Source organism: Drosophila rhopaloa, unplaced genomic scaffold (genome assembly GCF_018152115.1).
Source record: "Drosophila rhopaloa isolate 14029-0021.01 unplaced genomic scaffold, ASM1815211v1 contig_155, whole genome shotgun sequence".
Classification (NCBI taxonomy): Eukaryota; Metazoa; Arthropoda; class Insecta; order Diptera; family Drosophilidae; genus Drosophila; species Drosophila rhopaloa.
The window spans coordinates 7,271,638-7,289,451 of NW_025335034.1; the positions used below are offsets into that span (position 1 = coordinate 7,271,638).

At 40.5% G+C, this 17,814-nt stretch overlaps 4 protein-coding genes across 8 annotated transcripts; 3 read left to right on the plus strand and 1 right to left on the minus strand.

Annotated features, from left to right (window-relative positions):
- The first annotated feature begins 791 nt into the window (after nucleotides 1-791).
- Nucleotides 792-1,293, plus strand: LOC123037241. Its single transcript, XM_044457102.1, has 2 exons — nucleotides 792-812; nucleotides 877-1,293. The coding sequence occupies exons 1-2, from the start codon at nucleotides 792-794 to the stop codon at nucleotides 1,291-1,293; spliced, it is 438 nt and encodes a 145-aa protein (XP_044313037.1).
- Nucleotides 1,294-4,533: 3,240 nt separating this feature from the next.
- Nucleotides 4,534-14,530, plus strand: LOC108049158 (GPN-loop GTPase 3). Its single transcript, XM_017130252.1, has 3 exons — nucleotides 4,534-4,637; nucleotides 4,693-5,351; nucleotides 14,304-14,530. Exons 1-3 carry the CDS (start codon nucleotides 4,593-4,595, stop codon nucleotides 14,452-14,454), a joined length of 855 nt encoding a protein of 284 aa, XP_016985741.1. The 5' UTR covers nucleotides 4,534-4,592; the 3' UTR covers nucleotides 14,455-14,530.
- On the minus strand, nucleotides 7,206-14,220 carry LOC108049155 (glutathione S-transferase 1-1). Of its 3 annotated transcripts, XM_017130246.2 has the most exons (4): nucleotides 13,418-14,220; nucleotides 10,344-12,301; nucleotides 8,116-8,263; nucleotides 7,214-8,053 (listed from the first exon to the last, which is right to left on the minus strand). In XM_017130246.2, the coding sequence occupies exons 1-4, from the start codon at nucleotides 13,880-13,882 to the stop codon at nucleotides 7,493-7,495; spliced, it is 3,132 nt and encodes a 1,043-aa protein (XP_016985735.1). In that variant the 5' UTR covers nucleotides 13,883-14,220; the 3' UTR covers nucleotides 7,214-7,492. The 3 variants fall into 3 exon arrangements, with proteins under 3 accessions (XP_016985737.1, XP_016985736.1, XP_016985735.1); XM_017130248.2 differs by lacking the exons at nucleotides 10,344-12,301; nucleotides 13,418-14,220 and adding an exon at nucleotides 8,608-8,656 and having other exon boundaries at nucleotides 7,206-8,053; XM_017130247.2 differs by lacking the exons at nucleotides 10,344-12,301; nucleotides 13,418-14,220 and adding an exon at nucleotides 8,482-8,585 and having other exon boundaries at nucleotides 7,206-8,053.
- Nucleotides 14,531-14,547: 17 nt separating the features above from the next.
- Nucleotides 14,548-17,517, plus strand: LOC108049156 (centromere protein J). Of its 3 annotated transcripts, none has more exons than XM_017130250.2 (3): nucleotides 14,548-15,650; nucleotides 15,897-16,511; nucleotides 16,571-17,517. In XM_017130250.2, exons 1-3 carry the CDS (start codon nucleotides 14,676-14,678, stop codon nucleotides 17,441-17,443), a joined length of 2,463 nt encoding a protein of 820 aa, XP_016985739.1. In that variant the 5' UTR covers nucleotides 14,548-14,675; the 3' UTR covers nucleotides 17,444-17,517. The 3 variants fall into 3 exon arrangements, with proteins under 3 accessions (XP_016985739.1, XP_016985740.1, XP_016985738.1); XM_017130251.2 differs by having other exon boundaries at nucleotides 14,548-14,963; XM_017130249.2 differs by having other exon boundaries at nucleotides 14,548-16,511.
- Nucleotides 17,518-17,814: the final 297 nt, after the last annotated feature.

Here is a 17,814-nt window from a genome sequence, read left to right on the forward strand (position 1 = left end):
TTAAGAATGCATCATAGGAATAATTTTGGAGAATATTATTATAGAGAATTCTGCAAGGGTATATCAACTTCGGCTCCGCCCGAAGTTAGCTTTCCTTTCTTGTTATTATATTTTTCACTTCCATTTTATTTTATTTTTTTCCAACATTTAAAAACTTTGAATTTATTTATAGTTTGAATTTATTTATATCTTGATTAAACGCTAAGTTGTGCGTTTTGTATAATAAATAAATAAGCAAGATATAAATAAATAGAATATCTAATAAATAAGAATTCTATAATATACTAATTTTTAAGTTCGATCAGGCACGACATAAATTTTATTTTAAACGTAGATACTTAAATATTTAAACTATTCACCAATTTACAATAAGTCCTACTAAATGCTTTTATTTTTACCAGAAAATAGCAAAACTTTCTAATCTAATAATTTAATAATTAAAAGAACTAAAAATATATTTTAGATAACAATGTAACTGAAAATCAGAGCGAAAAATGTTTAGACTGAGTATTAAATACTTACATTACATACTTACATTACCAATGTGCAAGGGTAAATGAAAAGTGGTGTTTTTCAGAAACAGTACACATAAGCTCCGAGAATAGTTCAAGTAAGTAATACAAGCTGAGAAAATATGACTTTTTTGGATCGAGTAGTTATGATACATACATACTTAGATAACGGCCCGAGAACTTTGGAGGGAGCGTCACAATCGAGGCTATAAAAGCTGCCGCCCATCCAATGCCTTTATTATTCTTATTTCGGAATATTAAGGATTATATATACACGCCATGGCCTCCAGTTCAAACCAGGTTAATAAACACTTAAAAAACGTGTAGAGGAAGTGGTTTTATCATAAATTTTTCAAAACGATAGAATGATTTCGAGAAGATAATGGAGTGCATTACGGTGGCCGAGGTGGAGAGGATCCACACGCTGTCAAACAGCCTCGAAAAAACGATGCTGGATCCGGTGGCTTTAAAGCTATTCCGGGGCTTCTTGGAGTCAAAGTGTCTGACATGCATTCAGTGTCTGGACATTCATGAGAAGTGCGCCCAGTTTCTTGCAGAGAAGCACCCCTTGTACGACTCGTCCGAATTGAATATTTTGTCCAACCTGGGCCTGCTTTCGCATTTGAAGCAGAGGCTAGCATATCGTTTAGATGACGGTGATCCGACGTCCATCAGTCTCTGCCTTAAAAACATCAAACTCCAATGTCGCAATGAAATTGAAGACTACTTTTTCGACTTTAAAGCATCTGTTTCAAAAAAGGTGGGTCGAGTGCCAAAATAAACCAGGTCGGAGCTAAAATGTATTTCCAGACCAGAAATAAAGATATATTGCCTGTTTCTAGTAGTCTCCCTGATTGAGAAAACATATCTTGCTTTAGGAAGTACTTGCAAATGAATTTTGTCCATTTTTTGTCCAATTTACACTTATAGGTATAAGAATAAAGTTTTATTGTGCAAGAATTATAAATAAAATTTAAGGAAAAATTTGTTTATAAAATTATCTTTTACATGGTTTAATCCAACCAGAAAGAGTATGTATACGTTCAAGAATAAGGGGTGAGGCAGTGGGTAAGAATATGAGTCAAGCCATGTCAAACATGTCAGCGATCCCTTCAAAATATTTTTTATTTTTTAAAAATTTTTCGGTAAAAAATCGTTTTTCTTGTTATTAAATTTTATCACCACTCGACAAAGCGCTCAGATATAATAACTTTTTCAACCGAATTAAAATAAATTACGATATTTGAGAGTGCATTACTCATGGTGCTATGTAATGTTATATGATTAACTATTATCTTGAAAAAGTTTCGCAATCTATTCATTTTAGAAAATACTCATATGATTTTTTGAGTCAAACCGAAACAAAAACCTTAAGTCCTCAAGTTGTTGCGAAAAGAATTTAAGCAAAAAATGAACAATTTTTTGGGTATTTATTTAGTAAATAAAATAATTTCTGTTTTTATGCGTGCATTTTTATTTATTTTACCAAATTTGATAAAATTCTGTCAGCATCTTAAATGACGAACCAATCTTTATAGCTTGTATAGGAATGTACTAGTAAAACAAGAAAGGAAAGCTAACTTCGGGCGGAGCCGAAGTTGATATACCCTTGCAGAATACTCTGTAAATTATATTCTCCAAAATTATTCATATGATGCATTCTTAATACTCATAAAAAATCCCAACTTCCTTACTTTACAAACACCAAAGTTATGGCATTTCCGATCAATCAGTTATATGGCAGCTATGGGATATAGTTCCGACATATATACTACGTGCAAAGGAAAGAAGGATGTGTGCAAAGTTTCAATTCGATATCTTTAAAACTGAGAGACTAGTTTGCGTAGAAACAGACAGACGGACAGACGGACATGCTTATATCAACTCAGGAAGTGATCCTGATCAAGAATATATATACTTTATAGGGTCGGAGATGTCTCCTTCACTGCGTTGCACACTTTTGACCAAAATTATAATACCCTCTGCAAGGGTATAACAAGAGAGAACGCTAAAGTCGAGTGCTTCGACTATTAGATACCCGTTACTCAGCTAAACAACTTAATATAAATATGCCTTCTTGTATGTTTTTCGCCGCTCGAATTAGCACCTTGGCCAGCTGTTCCAAAGTCATCCGTTAGATGGCGCTACGGGCCATGAAAGGCGGAAATGTAGGCGCTAGCCAGGCTTAAGCGTTTAATGGGTTTTTGGGCGTTAGAGTGAGCGTGGCAAACTTTTATTAGGCCAATCGATAGGTATTGACGAAACAAATACAAATCAATTAAAATTTTCATAATAGCATCAAAACTGTGGCCACAGCTTGTGGCTTGTGGGCGTCAGAGGGGGCGTGGCACCATTTTGAAACAAACTTGCGCTGCGTAGGAAATCCTAAAATCTACATGCAAAATGCCAATCTTCTAGCTTTTATAGTTTCCGAGATCTCAGCGTTCATACGGACAGACAGACAGACGGACAGACAGACGGACAGACAGACGGACAGACAGACGGACAGACAGACGGACAGACAGACGGACAGACAGACGGACAGACAGACGGACATGGCTAGATCGACTCGGCTAGTGATCCTGAACAAGAATATATATACTTTATAGGGTCGGAAACGCTTCCTTCTACCTGTTACATACTTTTGCACGAATACAATATACCCTTTTACTCTACGAGTAACGGGTATAACAAGAAAGGAAAGCTAACTTCGGGCGGAGCCGAAGCTGACCAGCTAACTTCGGGCGGAGCCGAAGTTGACCCTTGCAGAATGTTCTGTAAATTATATTGGTTGGCCAAAAATAAAACCAATAAAAAATCCCAACTTCCTAACTTTAAAAACACCAAAGTTATGGCATTTCCAATCGTCCAGTTATATAGGGCCGATCCTTATGAAATTTGGTAGGTCGGATTGATTATCCAAAAATAAAACCCATAGAAAATCCCAACTTCCTAACTTTACAAACACCAAAGTTCTGGCATTTCCGATCAATCAGTTATATGGCAGCTATAGGATATAACCGCCCGATCCTTATGAATTTTGGTAGGTCGGATTGGTTGGCCAAATGTAAAACACATAAAAAATTCCAACTTCCCAACTTTACAAACACCAAAGTTATGGCATTTCCGATCGTTCAGTTATATGGCAGCTATAGGATATAGTCGGCCGATCCCGGCCGTTCCGACTTATATACTGCGTGTAAAGAAAAGAAGGGTGTGTGCAAAGTTTCAATTCGATATCTTTAAAACTGAGAGACTAGTTCGCGTAGAAACAGAGAGACGGACAGACGGACATGCTTATATCAACTCAGGAGGTGATCCTGATCAAGAATATATATACTTTATAGGGTCGGAGAAGTCTCCTTCACTGCGTTGCACACTTTTGACCAAAATTATAAGTGTATGCAGTATGTAAAAAATTAAAAAATACTCACGGAGTTCAAAACCTTAAGAAATAATTGTTGTAGTTGTCCAATTAGTTAGGTTTATTTATTGTAATTAATAACAAGAAAGGAAAGCTAACTTCGGGCGGAGCCGAAGTTGAAATACCCTTGCAGAATATTCTGTAAATTATATTCTTCAAAATTATTCATATGATGCATTCTTAATACTCATAAAAATCCCAACGTCCTAACTTTACAAAAGTTATGGCTTTTCCACTCGTTCAGTTATATGGCAGCTATAGGATATAGTCGGCCGATATTCGATATCTTTAAAACTGAGAGACTAGTTTGCGTAGAAACAGACAGACGGACATGCTTATATCAACTCAGGATGTGATCCTGATCAAGAATATAAGAAATAAGAAGAAAGAATATAAGAAATATAAGAAATTCAAGACGATTGATTTTTATAGCGTTAAGTTATAAATTAAAAACCATTCATTCAAATAAAATGTAAAGTGTTTTATAGTCTCTTTTTAAATTTTGTTACATTTAGAGGGTAAATCGTGAAGTTGACAGCGCTTATGCTGCCAACCAGTTGGCAGAAAAGGTTATATGAGCAGAATTTCGACGTTGAGCAACACTGCAGCTGGCGCACGCTTTAAGAGATTGTTTTGTTTCTGAATTCCTGCGAATCATGCGGTATGCACAGATAATTGTGGGTCCGGCAGGTAGCGGCAAGGTAAGATCAGTAAAGCAGCCCCTGATTCCGGCAGTAATTTAACCCAATCCCCCAGTCCACGTACTGCAGCTTAATGCAGCAATTCGCCATGGACTCCAAGCGAAACATCCAAGTGGTGAATCTCGATCCGGCGGCGGAGCACTTTAACTACACTCCACTGACGGACATTCGTGAGCTGATTCACTTGGACGATGCAATGGAGGACGAGGAGCTGCACTACGGTCCGAATGGGGGCCTCATATTCTGCCTGGAGTTTTTGATTGAGAACCAGGATTGGCTGAAGGATCAGCTCTGCGGCGGCGAGGACGAACTGATGGTGGGCGAGCCGGATGACGATTACATCCTGTTCGACATGCCCGGCCAGATCGAACTGTTCACCCACCTTAAAATGGGCAAGCAGCTGGTCCAGCTGCTCGAGTCTTGGAACTTCCGCACCTGCGTGGTCTTCTGTTTGGACTCGCAGTTTATGGTGGATGGGGCCAAGTTCATATCCGGCACTATGGCCGCACTTAGTGTAATGGCCAACATGGAGCAGCCGCACGTAAATGTGCTGACCAAAGTGGATCTGTTGAGTAGCGAGGCGCGAAAGCAACTAGAGATGTACCTCGAGCCGGATGCCCACAGTCTGATGGGAGAGCTAACCATTGGCACGGCCTTTGGTGAGAGGTACGGCAAGCTTACGGAAGCTATTGGATCGCTAATCGAGGATTTCAGGTGAGCTGTTCTTTTACTTAATGCTATAACTTTTAGATTTGAAAATGTATTTTATTCCCAATAATCCTTAACGGTTGGCTTAAAATCATAACTAAGAAAATATCCAGTGTCCCGGAATTTGAATTTTTTCGTGAGTTTCGTGGTAATTTTTTTGAGACTTCAGTACATTTTCTAAGTCTTTTTCAGTTTTTAAATCGTTTACTCAAAGTTAAGGATAAGTCTCGATTCACAGCTAAATTTATTATTCTAATGTATTAAGTTTTTATATGTTCGTTCCATTTTCGAGACAAATACCGCCTAATTCGTATTTAAATAAAAATCAAATATTTAAATATGATATTTTAATATAGAGAATATGCAAAACAGCTCGACAATATATAAAAAATGTCAAAAATATGCGAAATGTGCAGGAAGTGTTTCAATCCCACTTATGTCACATTCTTATATTTGATGCAGAAAGCGGCGTATATTAAAATATATCAATTCAGACTACCTTATCCTTTGGAATTTGAAAAAATAACATCGATTTTTTGAATAAAATTTGATTCAAGGCTTATAATCCCAAGTTCTTTCCTTAAATCTTTTTCATCTAATAATCTAACAATGAAGATTAAAAATTAAAAAGCAAGTACATTAAAAATTTCCCTCTTTGCATTTTTGGTAATTTTCTTGATCCAAATTGATGATTGACCATTCCGTCATGGTATCCCAAATGAAGGCATGTTCTTAAAACGTAACGATCCATCAACTATAGCTTTTTTAGAGTAAACTGCGTTTTTTAAGAAACCCAAAAATGGTTGTTAGTGGTTAGTTATGGTTTGCTTTTAGAAATTCTTTAGCCCAGGTTCATATTAGGATTTAAATTTCCAACATCTCTTAATACGTACGATGAAATCCTGCTTTAGGAATATGTTTTATTTATTATACCCTTGCAGAGGGTATTATAATTTTGGTCAAAAGTGTGCAACGCCGTGAAGAAGACATCTCCGACCCTATAAAGTATATATTTTCTTGATCAGGATCACCTCCTGAGTTGATATAAGCATGTCCGTCTGTCCGTCCGTCCGTCTGTCTGTTTCTATGCAAACTAGTCTCTCAGTTTTAAAGATATCGAATTGAAACTTTGCACACACTCGTCTTTCCTTTGCATTTGCATAAGTCGGAACGGCCAGGATCGGCCGACTATATCTTATTGCTGCCATATAACTGATTGATCGAAAATGCCATAACTTTGGTGTTTGTAAAGTTAGGAAGTTGGGCAGTATGGGTTTTATATTTGGCCAATTAATCCGACCTACCAAATTTTATAAGGATCGGCCGACTATATCCTATAGCCGCCATATAACTGATTGATCGGAAATGCCATAACTTTGGTGTTTGTTAGGTAAGAAAGTTGGTATTTTTATGAGTGTTAAGAATGCATCATATGAATAATTTGGGAGAATATAATGTACAGAATATTCTGCAAGGGTATATCAACTTCGGCTCCGCCCGAAGTTAGCTTTTCTTTCTTGTTTATTTTATTTTTCGTGGGGATTTCTCAGACATTTTACCTGTTTTACCACATTAAATAAAATACTTCTTCATTTTTGTGCTTATAATATTACCATTTAATTATTCATTTAGGTTCGATAAAATGTACTAATAAAAACTAAAGGTGATTAGTTTACAGATTGGCATAAAAACAAATTTAAATTGCTCGCAGAAAGATAATTTTTGATAAATTTAATACAAATATTTTACATATAAGCAATGTGTTCACTCTTAAAAAAGTTTAAATATTATAAATGTTATTTATTTAGACCATGCACTTTGGTTTTAAATTTTTTAAACTTTTTATTACCATTAATTATTTAAACTTTTGTTAATATCGATAATATATTTTTAAAGACACAAGTAACCCACAATATTAGATTTTTTTTGGACCTAATGCGTTATTTTAATTAATGGCTTTTGCAATATTCTTATACGATTTTATGTGATTTGTCTATATAATTTATTTAAAAGAATTTTAAGAGTGGAACAAAGCATAATTTTTATGTATATTATATATAGATGTATATATATTACATATTTCACGAAAATTACAAAAACAGAATATTTTTAACTTCCCTCGCTATAAGAGCCCTCAAACTACTGCCTTAGGCTTTAGCCTTACGGGTCGGATGGAATGGGTGTTCCATATGCGACAAATCTGGAGGATTCTGCTCGAACGCACTGATTTCCTGCATGCCGCTGTTACCAATCTCCCAAAGCTGCGGGTATTCCTCCTTGAAGGTGACGTACCACTTGTGCACCAACGGATACTGCATCAAATCGAAATTAATCGCCTCCAAACAAAGCGTAGCCGAAATGAGAGCGAAATCTGCAATGGTTATGTTATCGCCGGCCGCGTACTTAGTGCCCGATCGCTCCAAATAAGTTTCGAACACCTCAAGGGCATTCTGGACCTTCTTAAGAGACATGGGCGTACGTTCGTAGTCAAAAAAGATGGGGGCCATGCTGTGGGCGGAAATGGGAGCATAGTAGAAGCCCATGTTGAAGCACAATCGCTGATTGATTATCGCTCTCATGTTGACGTCCTGGGGATACAGCGACGAGTCCGGCGCATATTTGTCACAGAGATATTGCATAATGGCAATGCTCTCTGATAAATAGAATCCATCGTCGTCCAGCACGGGGATCTCTTTTTGAGGATTCATCTAAAAAGATAAACGGATTTTATTATTTAAAAACACTCGGGGCTTTATAATTCTGTACAAACTTTGGAATAATCCTCAGAGCGATGCTCTAATGCGCAAAAGTCCACATTTATTAGTTGATATTGTATTTCCAAGGCCTTCAGGGTCATGCGAACGGCCAGCGAAGGCGGACCATCGGATACGGCGTACAGTTTCATGGTGTATATTGGTCTGTGAGAAAAATATGCATTAGTTTTTTATTTGGCTCTCGTACGACCGGTTTGCTTGTCGGCACTAGGTTGAAAAGTGAAAGCAATGTGGTATAATGCCTCTACAAAGGAAAATATCTATTTTTGTGTTCAATTTTTCTGTATCTATTTTTATATGTGCATTAATAAAGGTCTTTATTTTTCATATATTTTGAAAAAACTAAATAACGTCAAACACACATTTATTGTAGTGCGCTCGCGCAGCTTTCAAGTGATTCAATTTTTCTGTATCTATTTTTATATGTGCATTAATAAAGTTCTTTATTTTTCATATATTTTGAAAAAACTAAATAACGTCAAACACACATTTATTGTAGTGCGCTCGCGCAGCTTTCAAGTGATACTGTGGGTCTTTACCAAGTTGCGCGATGATACAGGTGTTCATTTCAATGACAATCGAAACAAGTTTCACAAATAAATTTGTGGGTACAGATTCGGATCCCAAATAATGCAAATTTGTAATACTCTTACTCTTATACATGGACAATTTTATTTATTTTCAAAAATTAACGATTGTGAAAACGATTCAAGAAAGTTGACTTGGTTAGATAGATATATTTTATAACAAGAAAGGAAAGCTCACTTCGGGCGGAGCCGAAGTTGAAATACCCTTGCAGAATATTCTGCAAATTATATACTCATAAAAAATCCAACCTTCCTAACTTTAAAAACACCATTATGGCATTTCCAATCGTTCAGTTATGTATATGGCAGCTATAGAATATAGTCGGCCGATCCTTATGAAATTTGATATGTCGGATTGATTGGGCAAAAATAAAACCCATAGAAAATCCCAACTTCCTAACTTAACAAACACTAAAGTTATGGCATTTCCGATCAATCAGTTATATGGCAGCTATAAGATATAGTCGTCCGATCCTTATGAAATTTGGTACGTCGGATTGATTGGCCAAATATAATACCCATAGAGAGTCCCAACTTCCTAACTTAACAAACAGCAGAGTTATGGCATTTCCGATCAATCAGTTATATGGCAGCTATAGGATATAGTCGGCCGATCCCGGCCGTTCCGACTTATATACTGCGTGCAAAGGAAATAAGGGTGTGTGCAAAGTTTCAATTCGATATCTTTAAAACTGAGAGACTAGTTCGCGTAGAAACAGACAGACGGACAGACAGACGGACAGACGGACGGACGGACAGACGGACAGACGGACATGGCTATATCAACTCAGGAGGTGATCCTGATCAAGAATATATATCCTTTATAGGGTCGGAGATGTCTCCTTCATTGCGTTGCACACTTTTGACCAAAATTATAATACCCTCTGCAAGGGTATAAAAACCAAGTCCTGTCTTATTTATAAGAAAAACAAGAGAGGAAAGCTAACTTCGGACGAAGCCGAAGTTGATATACCCTTGCAGAATATTATGTACATTATATTCTCCAAAATTATTCATATGATGCATTCTTAATACTTATAAAAAATCCCAACTTCCTAACTTTAAAAACACCAAAGTTATGGCAATTCCAATCGTTCAGCTATAGGATATAGTCGGCCGATCCTTATGACATTTGGTAGGTCGGATTGATTGGCCAAATGTAAAACCCATAGAAAATCCCAACTTCCTTACTTTACAAACACCAAAGTTATGGCATTTCCGATCAATCAGTTATATGGCAGCTATGGGATATAGTTCCGACATATATACTACGTGCAAAGGAAAGAAGGATGTGTGCAAAGTTTCAATTCGATATCTTTAAAACTGAGAGACTAGTTTGCGTAGAAACAGACAGACGGACAGACGGACATGCTTATATCAACTTAGGAAGTGATCCTGATCAAGAATATATATACTTTATAGGGTCGGAGATGTCTCCTTCACTGCGTTGCACACTTTTGACCAAAATTATAATACCCTTTGCAAGGGTATAATAAATAAATGCTCCTAAAAAGAATGTTCATTTGGGGTCTGTAGATAAGAAATAAAGACTAAATGCAACTTTTTTTTGTTTTTGAAAAGTCTTAAGTATTTAAATAGACTGGCTCGGTAATGTCGTTTTTAATTGTTTCACTTACACAATGGAGCCGTAGCTCTCCATTTCGTCGGCCACTTCCTCCACGACTTCGATAATGGCATCTGTGTTATCAACCTCCATGTACTGGTGATCACCTTCCAGGCCCACGTCGTCGCCCTCGTCTTGTTCCGGCTCCTCATCTTCCTCCTCAATAACAACATCCTCTTCCTCGTCGTGGGTCTCCACCTTGTTAGAAGCGGACAGTGATGCGGAGCTGCTATTGTGACTACTCGGCAGTCGTGGCTTCTTGTGTACCACTATATCGCTGCTAATGTTAGAGACATTCAGCCTCTCAATAGCCAAGTCACCATATTCCTGCTGAATCTGATCTAGCGATTTTCCGATAAAATGAAGCGGACGGAACTTAAGCTTTTTATTATTCTTTTTGTTAATCTCGTTGAACAATCGTCGCTTGATGTCATCCTCGCTGAAAGGATGGCTGTGACTGTTGTACACTCGAAGAACTCGAATGGAGCCATCCTTTTGGGTGGCCGTCGAAATGCGACTTTTGCAATTGATGTCTGGATCGCGACTTTTAATGCACACCCAATAGTTGCGTGAGATTACTCCTCGATTTTTTGCATGGTAAATAAAGCCATCAACGCAAAGGAGCTCGTGACCCTTGGCAGACCTCAGGGTACAGATCTTGGTGAGGTCCATGTCCGGCTGCGCTCCCTTCGTAGGCTCTACTACATCGCGTCGCCGACGTATGTTTGTGATCTCGGGCTGTCGAACTTTCGGCAAAGGCGTGGATGAGTAGGCAGCATGGGACTGAGGGTCGAGTTCCTCTAGAGCATCCGGCAGTATCTCGATCTTAGCGCTTATGTTGTCCGCGCCGTCCTTGAGGTATTGCACAATCATATTCGCCTTGGATTCGGGTTCCATTTTGATAGCACCATCGATGCTTATCACTTTTTTCATCACCACATTGCTCGTGTCGATTTGCTCGTAGCTTCCATCAACGCTCTGCTCTGGTTCAAAGGTGTCTCCTCCCTGACTTCCCGATCCCTCGTCGCTTTCGAAGTCAACATCTTCGCCGTGCTCGCTCTTTAGAAGCTTGTGCGGATTGTCCTGATCCAACTTGGCCTGCTGCTTGAGCCGACGAGTAATTTCCTTTATATCTGGATTGTGCGTGTGCTCACCGTTAATTCGGATTACTACCGGTCCGTTTTCGACCGGATCTAGGGTGATGCGGACATGACAAGTGTTGACCTTGTCTCGCCGGTTAATGCAAGTAAAGAACATGTGGCCGTTCGATCTGCTTTGGGAGTCAAAGTGATATAGATATCGACTTAAGCACAGCACCTTTCTGCCTTTTGCCGAGGGAAGAAATGTGAACTTGGTCAAGTCCGTTTCTGTAAGAGGATTAAATCCTGGCGGAGGAAGGTAGTTGCCAATTACATCGAATGCCGCTGGCCACTTCGAATTGTGCTCCAATTTAGGGTCCACCACACTCGACTCCTCCTCTCCTTCTTGACCCTCGATCTCTTCGTCTCCTTGAACCTCTCCACCTTGGTCTTCATCCGTCCTTGCATAAACATCGTAGTTATCTTCGCACTCTTCGATTATTATGGATTCCAAGTCATCACACCTCTGGGCTGTATCGAAAGTATTTTCTGGATCAAAGTATTCAAGATTAGGGCATTCTGCCAATACATCAGAGGTCTGCTCGTCCTCAACCAGAACGATCTGGTGTTTGGAAAACATGTGCATCAGTTTTGCGGCTGAGTAGTGCGGATGAATGTGCGCATCAGAGTCGACGGCGTGCAGTCGGTGAGCCCCCGCCAAAGTTGCCTCCGTACAGATCCTAGCCGTACACTCGATGTCGCGCTTGCGCACACAGGTCCATCGGAAAATGTCGCCCTTGTACGACTTTCCAGCTAGGTAGTACAGGTGTCCGTCGATGCAGACCATCACCCGGCCATCGCGGCGTCGTAACATGTACACGCGGTCCTTGTCCTGCCAAAAAGGTGATTCTTAATTAGTATTTTCTGGAGTATAATGGTAATCATAATAAAGTTTTTAAAGAGTTTTTAGCACCATCATTTTCAAATATTTTCTTAAATCTAGTTCTTAGCTGAAGGCAAAATATGGATTTCATAAAAGATAAAAAAGGAAAAGGTACTATATTTAAAGAGGATTTGCTATTTAGAAATGGATTTAAAACTATGTTCACAAAATGTATATTTGCTTTGCTAAAGATCTTAACAGCACCTGATGTTTAATCTTCAAAAACTGCTTTATAAAACAAATGTACAAAGAAAATAATTTGATTTATGATAGTGTTTGTCAAGGGGCTTAGAGTTCAAAACACTTTACCTAATTTAATTAAGATACGTATAGAATTTAATTGCTCAAGATATTTTTTACCATATTTCGATGGATTCCACCATATTCTAAGACCCGTTTTCTCGTCGGTATGGGAACATAAGAGTAGGTTTTAAACTGAGAAAACGTATTGAAATGCATTTTCAACCGACTTTTAGCTTACTATGAGAGTAAGAAAAAGGTCCTAAAATTTGTTGATTAACATACAGGTTGTATGCTATTAAAAATATTTAAGCTCATCTGCGAAAAATCCCTAATAACTGGTAATGTATATTACCTAGTATTTTAATCATTTGATGACTAAAGTTTGGTATTTTATATAGTCCTTTTCGAAAATTAACATATGCGTTAAAATTAAAATAATATATAGATTTATATATAATATAAACGCAGAGCTTGGCTCGTGAAATAAACATATCTAATATAGTTAAAGAAATTGTCTTTTGATCTAACGGACATTTATAACTAAAAAAATGTTTTTCTTGACTACTCGAATTCAAATCGGTGTTAGTCCCTTGACATGAATATATACAGTCTGCTCAAAAAAAATTGGAATTCTAAACTGCTGGAGGACAGCCATAGCTCGTTTTGCCTTTGCCAGGAGCATAAGGAGGGGTTGCCGGCGGGTTAGTCAGTCCGAACTTATGCACGATTATAGTAGTTCGATTTACGATTTAGCTTCGTATAATACCCATAAAAAGGAATTGTCAGGGCCATAAACCAGGTACAGAAAATCTGCGGCGGTACCTCAAAGTCCAGCTGGAAAGATGCCTCGACGGCAGAGGTGTCGATGCCGCCGTAAATAAACTCCGGCGGATTCATGCCGGCGTTTGCACGCTCATACTGGCGGGCTCGCTTCGGCTGCGTGGTGCTGTAGGCGTCGTTCATCATCATCACCGAGAGCCGTTTGCGCTGGGCCACCTTGTTGACCTCGTGGTCGCTGCAGCGCGGATGGATGTGGGCCAGCACCACGTCCACGACGACGTGGCGCGTCTTGTCCAGCGGATCGGGCAGCAGAGTGCAGATGCGGGACTTGCAGGGGGTGGCCTTGTCCTTGCGCCGATTGCACAGCCAGCGGTAGGTGTTGTTGCGCCCGATGCGGTCAAAGTGGTACAGGTAGTCGTCCACACAAAGCATATCCACGCCCTTTGCAGATCGCACTACGGACACCTTGGTGAGGTCCATACCGTGCTCCTCGACTGGCGTCTCCATTTTTGAATTCCTCTGGTGGTTCGCCGGTGCCCGGAATTTAGCGTTTTCGTTTTGCCCCCGAAAAGTGTTTTGTATCGTAAATTAGGCGATTTTTGTAGATGGCTGCTGCCTGATTTGTTGGTTGGGATTTTTGGTGGTATTTCGTCAGCTCACTATTTGCGCGCGAATTGCAACTGCCGCACAATTACCGCATACGCACTGATTCCTTGCAATTAGGGGCACCGAATACGGTTTATTTGTAGTTTTTCCTTCTGGTTTTAATTGCACAAGCACATTTTCATTTGCGACGCGTCGAAAAATGCTTTTGTGTGAGATACGAGGGCTGCGAACGATGCGCTGGCGTCTGGGGTTGCCACTCGTCAAATTTGCTACTTGTATCTTTACAATTTGTAATTAAGTTTGTTTATTTATATTTTTACAGCTTGGTGCGATTTTTCCCGTTAGATTCGCAGGACGAAGAGAGTGTAGGCGATCTTCTTTTGCAAATTGACAACATTTTACAATATGGCGAAGATGCAGACGTTAACGTAAAGGACTTTGATGAGCCGGAGGAAGGCGATCGCGATATATGAAATCCATAAATATTACCGTTTAAGCTGTTTTTATAATATCTTATGTTTAATAAAATAAAAATTATAATTAATTTAATTAATTGTGTGAAGTGACAAGCCCTGGCACCAGAGCTGCCACCTGCGCAGCGTTAAGCAACACTGTTTTTATAATTTTAAATTCCCTTACGCTTACAGCGACTAAACAAAATAGCTATTTTGAGGTCCAATAAATGTAAACAAATATGCAGGAGACTGACGGAAGTCCCATTGGAAAGCCATTTAGCCAGGAGGCCATCACTCATCGTCTGGCGGCACTAAACCGCTGGCAGGACGAGCAGAAGCGACTGTTGCAGGAGCGTCAAAGCAATCAGCGCGTTTTGCTCGGCTTGGAACAGCGCAATATGTACAAAATGCTGGGATTGCTGCACCAAGAGGCGGACACCCGGGAGAACAGTGTGCTGGAGGATTCACAATGGGACGAGGACCCCTCCATACAAATGCCACGTCTCACGGCGGAGCAGGACGACCAGGTATTGAGAAATCCTTCAACTAGTCCCCAATTGGCCAGGCCGAAGCGTCCTTTCCTGCGTCGCGGGGAAGGTCTTAAGCAGCGTTTTAAGATAAATCCCGACCAGCTGCGCCTCGAAAACCTGCCGCGATACAAGTTCGCCAATGCACACCCTCAGTTTCGCACGCCCCAGAAGAAGGGCATCCTCAAGAAGCGCCAGTTGGAAATAGTTCCTTCTTCAAATGCCCCTGCTCCCAAACCTCCAGCGAAACTCGATCTCAACGAGCAGCACTTCCAGCGGGTGCTAATGAGCTCAAAGAACGTCTGCAATTCCACACCAGATCTCAAGTCTTCCTATGCATCCTCCACCACTGCCTCCAGTATCTCACCCAGAATTCGTTTTGTGGAGCAAAAGAACAGAGCCACGCATGCTGATGATGAAGCTTCCTCGGAGGCCAGTCCTTTGACAGAAGTTTGCTGGGCCAGGGTGTTGGACACTCAAAGCATCAAGCCAACTCAAATACAAAGACGATCAGCTCAAATCCGAGTGGAAGACGACAGCAATGTTAGCATATTTGAGCTTCTCGAGCAGAAAGCCACGGAGGGCAACATTGATATGAACTCCAGCTGCATTCGCACTTTCATGGCACGCAAGGATCAGCGTCGTATTGTAGCTGATGACTCTGATCACATTGTGGTCACACAACAGGTGCGTCAGATGCGATTGCAACCGCAGGTGGATCAGGTCCTGGTGCACGAAATGGAGGAGGAGGATGAGGACGAACAGCAGTCCACTGATCAAACCCTGACGGCGACACCCATTCAGGTGGGAAAAACGCAAGTGCGAGTGCGCTTCTCTGACTCCAATGATACCCACGAATACTCTGATGCTACCAGCCTAAACGACGGCTCTAATATTCAGCTCTTCGAACAGTTTAAATCAGCTCTCTTCCAGGCTTTGGAGCAGAAGAAAAAGTCAAGTCCCAGCCAGGAGCCAGAGGAACCTCTCACACTGGAACTACAGGAAAAGGCAAATCTTGTGCGCACACGGCTTGAAGAGCTTGAAGCGGAGATAGCTACATTTAAGGCCCAGAATGCACAACTTCTCCGACTTAAGCAGCAGCACGAATTACAGCAGGCCAAGTGCACGCAGGATCATATGGATGCAATGGAACGCGTCCACGACGAAAAGATCCAGGCCGAAATATACCTACATGACGAGCGTATGAAAATAGAGGAGGAGCGTCGCAAGTTTGAACAACAGATGCGCCTCCAGAAGAGCAACGCAAACACCAAGGAGAAGAAGGAGATAGCCGCCTTGAAACACGATTTGGAGGCACTGCAGCTGCAGCTCAAGCAGAAGGAGCAGACCCACGTCTCGGCACAGGCAAGACTCCGTGCTCAATTGCGGGCCAGTGAGAAGGAGCAGCGCAACTACCGCGACGAGATCGAGCTGCTGAACAGGGAGAACAAGCGCATGGAGCAGGAGCTGATAAAAATAAGCCGTGAAAACAACACTAAGATGCTGCAGGAGATCAACCGAAACATTGCGCGGTTGGCACCCAAGGTGGTGAGTATAGCTGTAGCTTAAATTGGGTATACCAAATTTAAATTAATTTATTCTTTCAGTTACCCCCTGCCTCTACGTCGCAGCCCTTCGATGAAAACGGACGTCGCACCAAGTCCCTGGATGGCACTGCTGGTAAGCCTCCCACCGTCGCGGGAAGCCACCAGCGGGAAGCCTCCCACCGTCGCCAAAGCAGCGGCACTGTCCAAGCTAGAAGCCGCAGTCGCTCCCTGGGCAAAAGTAAGAAAAGGGCAGAGGCTTTGGATGAGAGTTACGCCTCCAGCAGCTCCGGGGATGTGGAAGAAGTTGTGCCACCAGTGACACCTGCCACAGCCGATCCTCCAGCGACCGCCAACTCCAGCACTGACTTCAAGCGAGAGATAATGAATGCGGATGGCAGCAAGGACATTTGGTACCCAAATGGCAATCTTAAGAAGATCAGCGCAGATGGCATGAACGTTCGCATGCTCTACTTTAATAAGGACATTAAGGAAACTGACATAAGGGAGGGCACAGTGAAGTATTACTACGCTGAGACCAATACGTGGCACACTTCTTACCTAGATGGTTTGGAAATACTAGAGTTTCCCAACGGACAAACCGAACATCGCCGCAAGGATGGCACCATTGAGATCCACTTCCCCAATAACAGCATTAAGGTAGTTGATCCCAGCGATGCAGAGAAACTAGAGGAGTGGCGTTATGCAGATGGAACTCACCTAGTGCAGCTCCGGAATGGGGACAAGATTCTAAATCTTCCCAATGGCCAAAAGGAGATTCATACAAAACTAAATAAGCGGAGGGAGTACCCGGATGGCACTGTTAAGCTAGTATATCCGGATGGCAGTCAAGAGACGCGCTACTCTAACGGTCGCGTTCGCCTGAAGGACAAAGATGGAAAGCTTATAATGGACACGGACTATGCAAAGTACTAGAGGCGACCGATCTCTTTTTTGAAGAGAATTACAGTTTTTTAATAAATTGTCAAGTCACGTTGTTTTTATAATAAGGATATCATGTGTTGATTAGGGGAATTTCAAGGATTTAATTTATTTTTTATTTATATAATATATATTGTTGGTCAATCATGTTCTCGTTCTTCTTCTCGTTTTATGATCTTCTAGATTTTTAAATTTATTGGAAAGCAATTGACCCTGTTCTTGTTTATAAATACCTTAAAATAATAATTAACTATATCCCTTTAGGTGATTTAATAACCAAATTTTTATAAAAAATTGCAGTAATTTCGTTAATTCATATTAGACATTCTAAAAATGTTTATTTAAACTGTTTAATATCAAGTTCA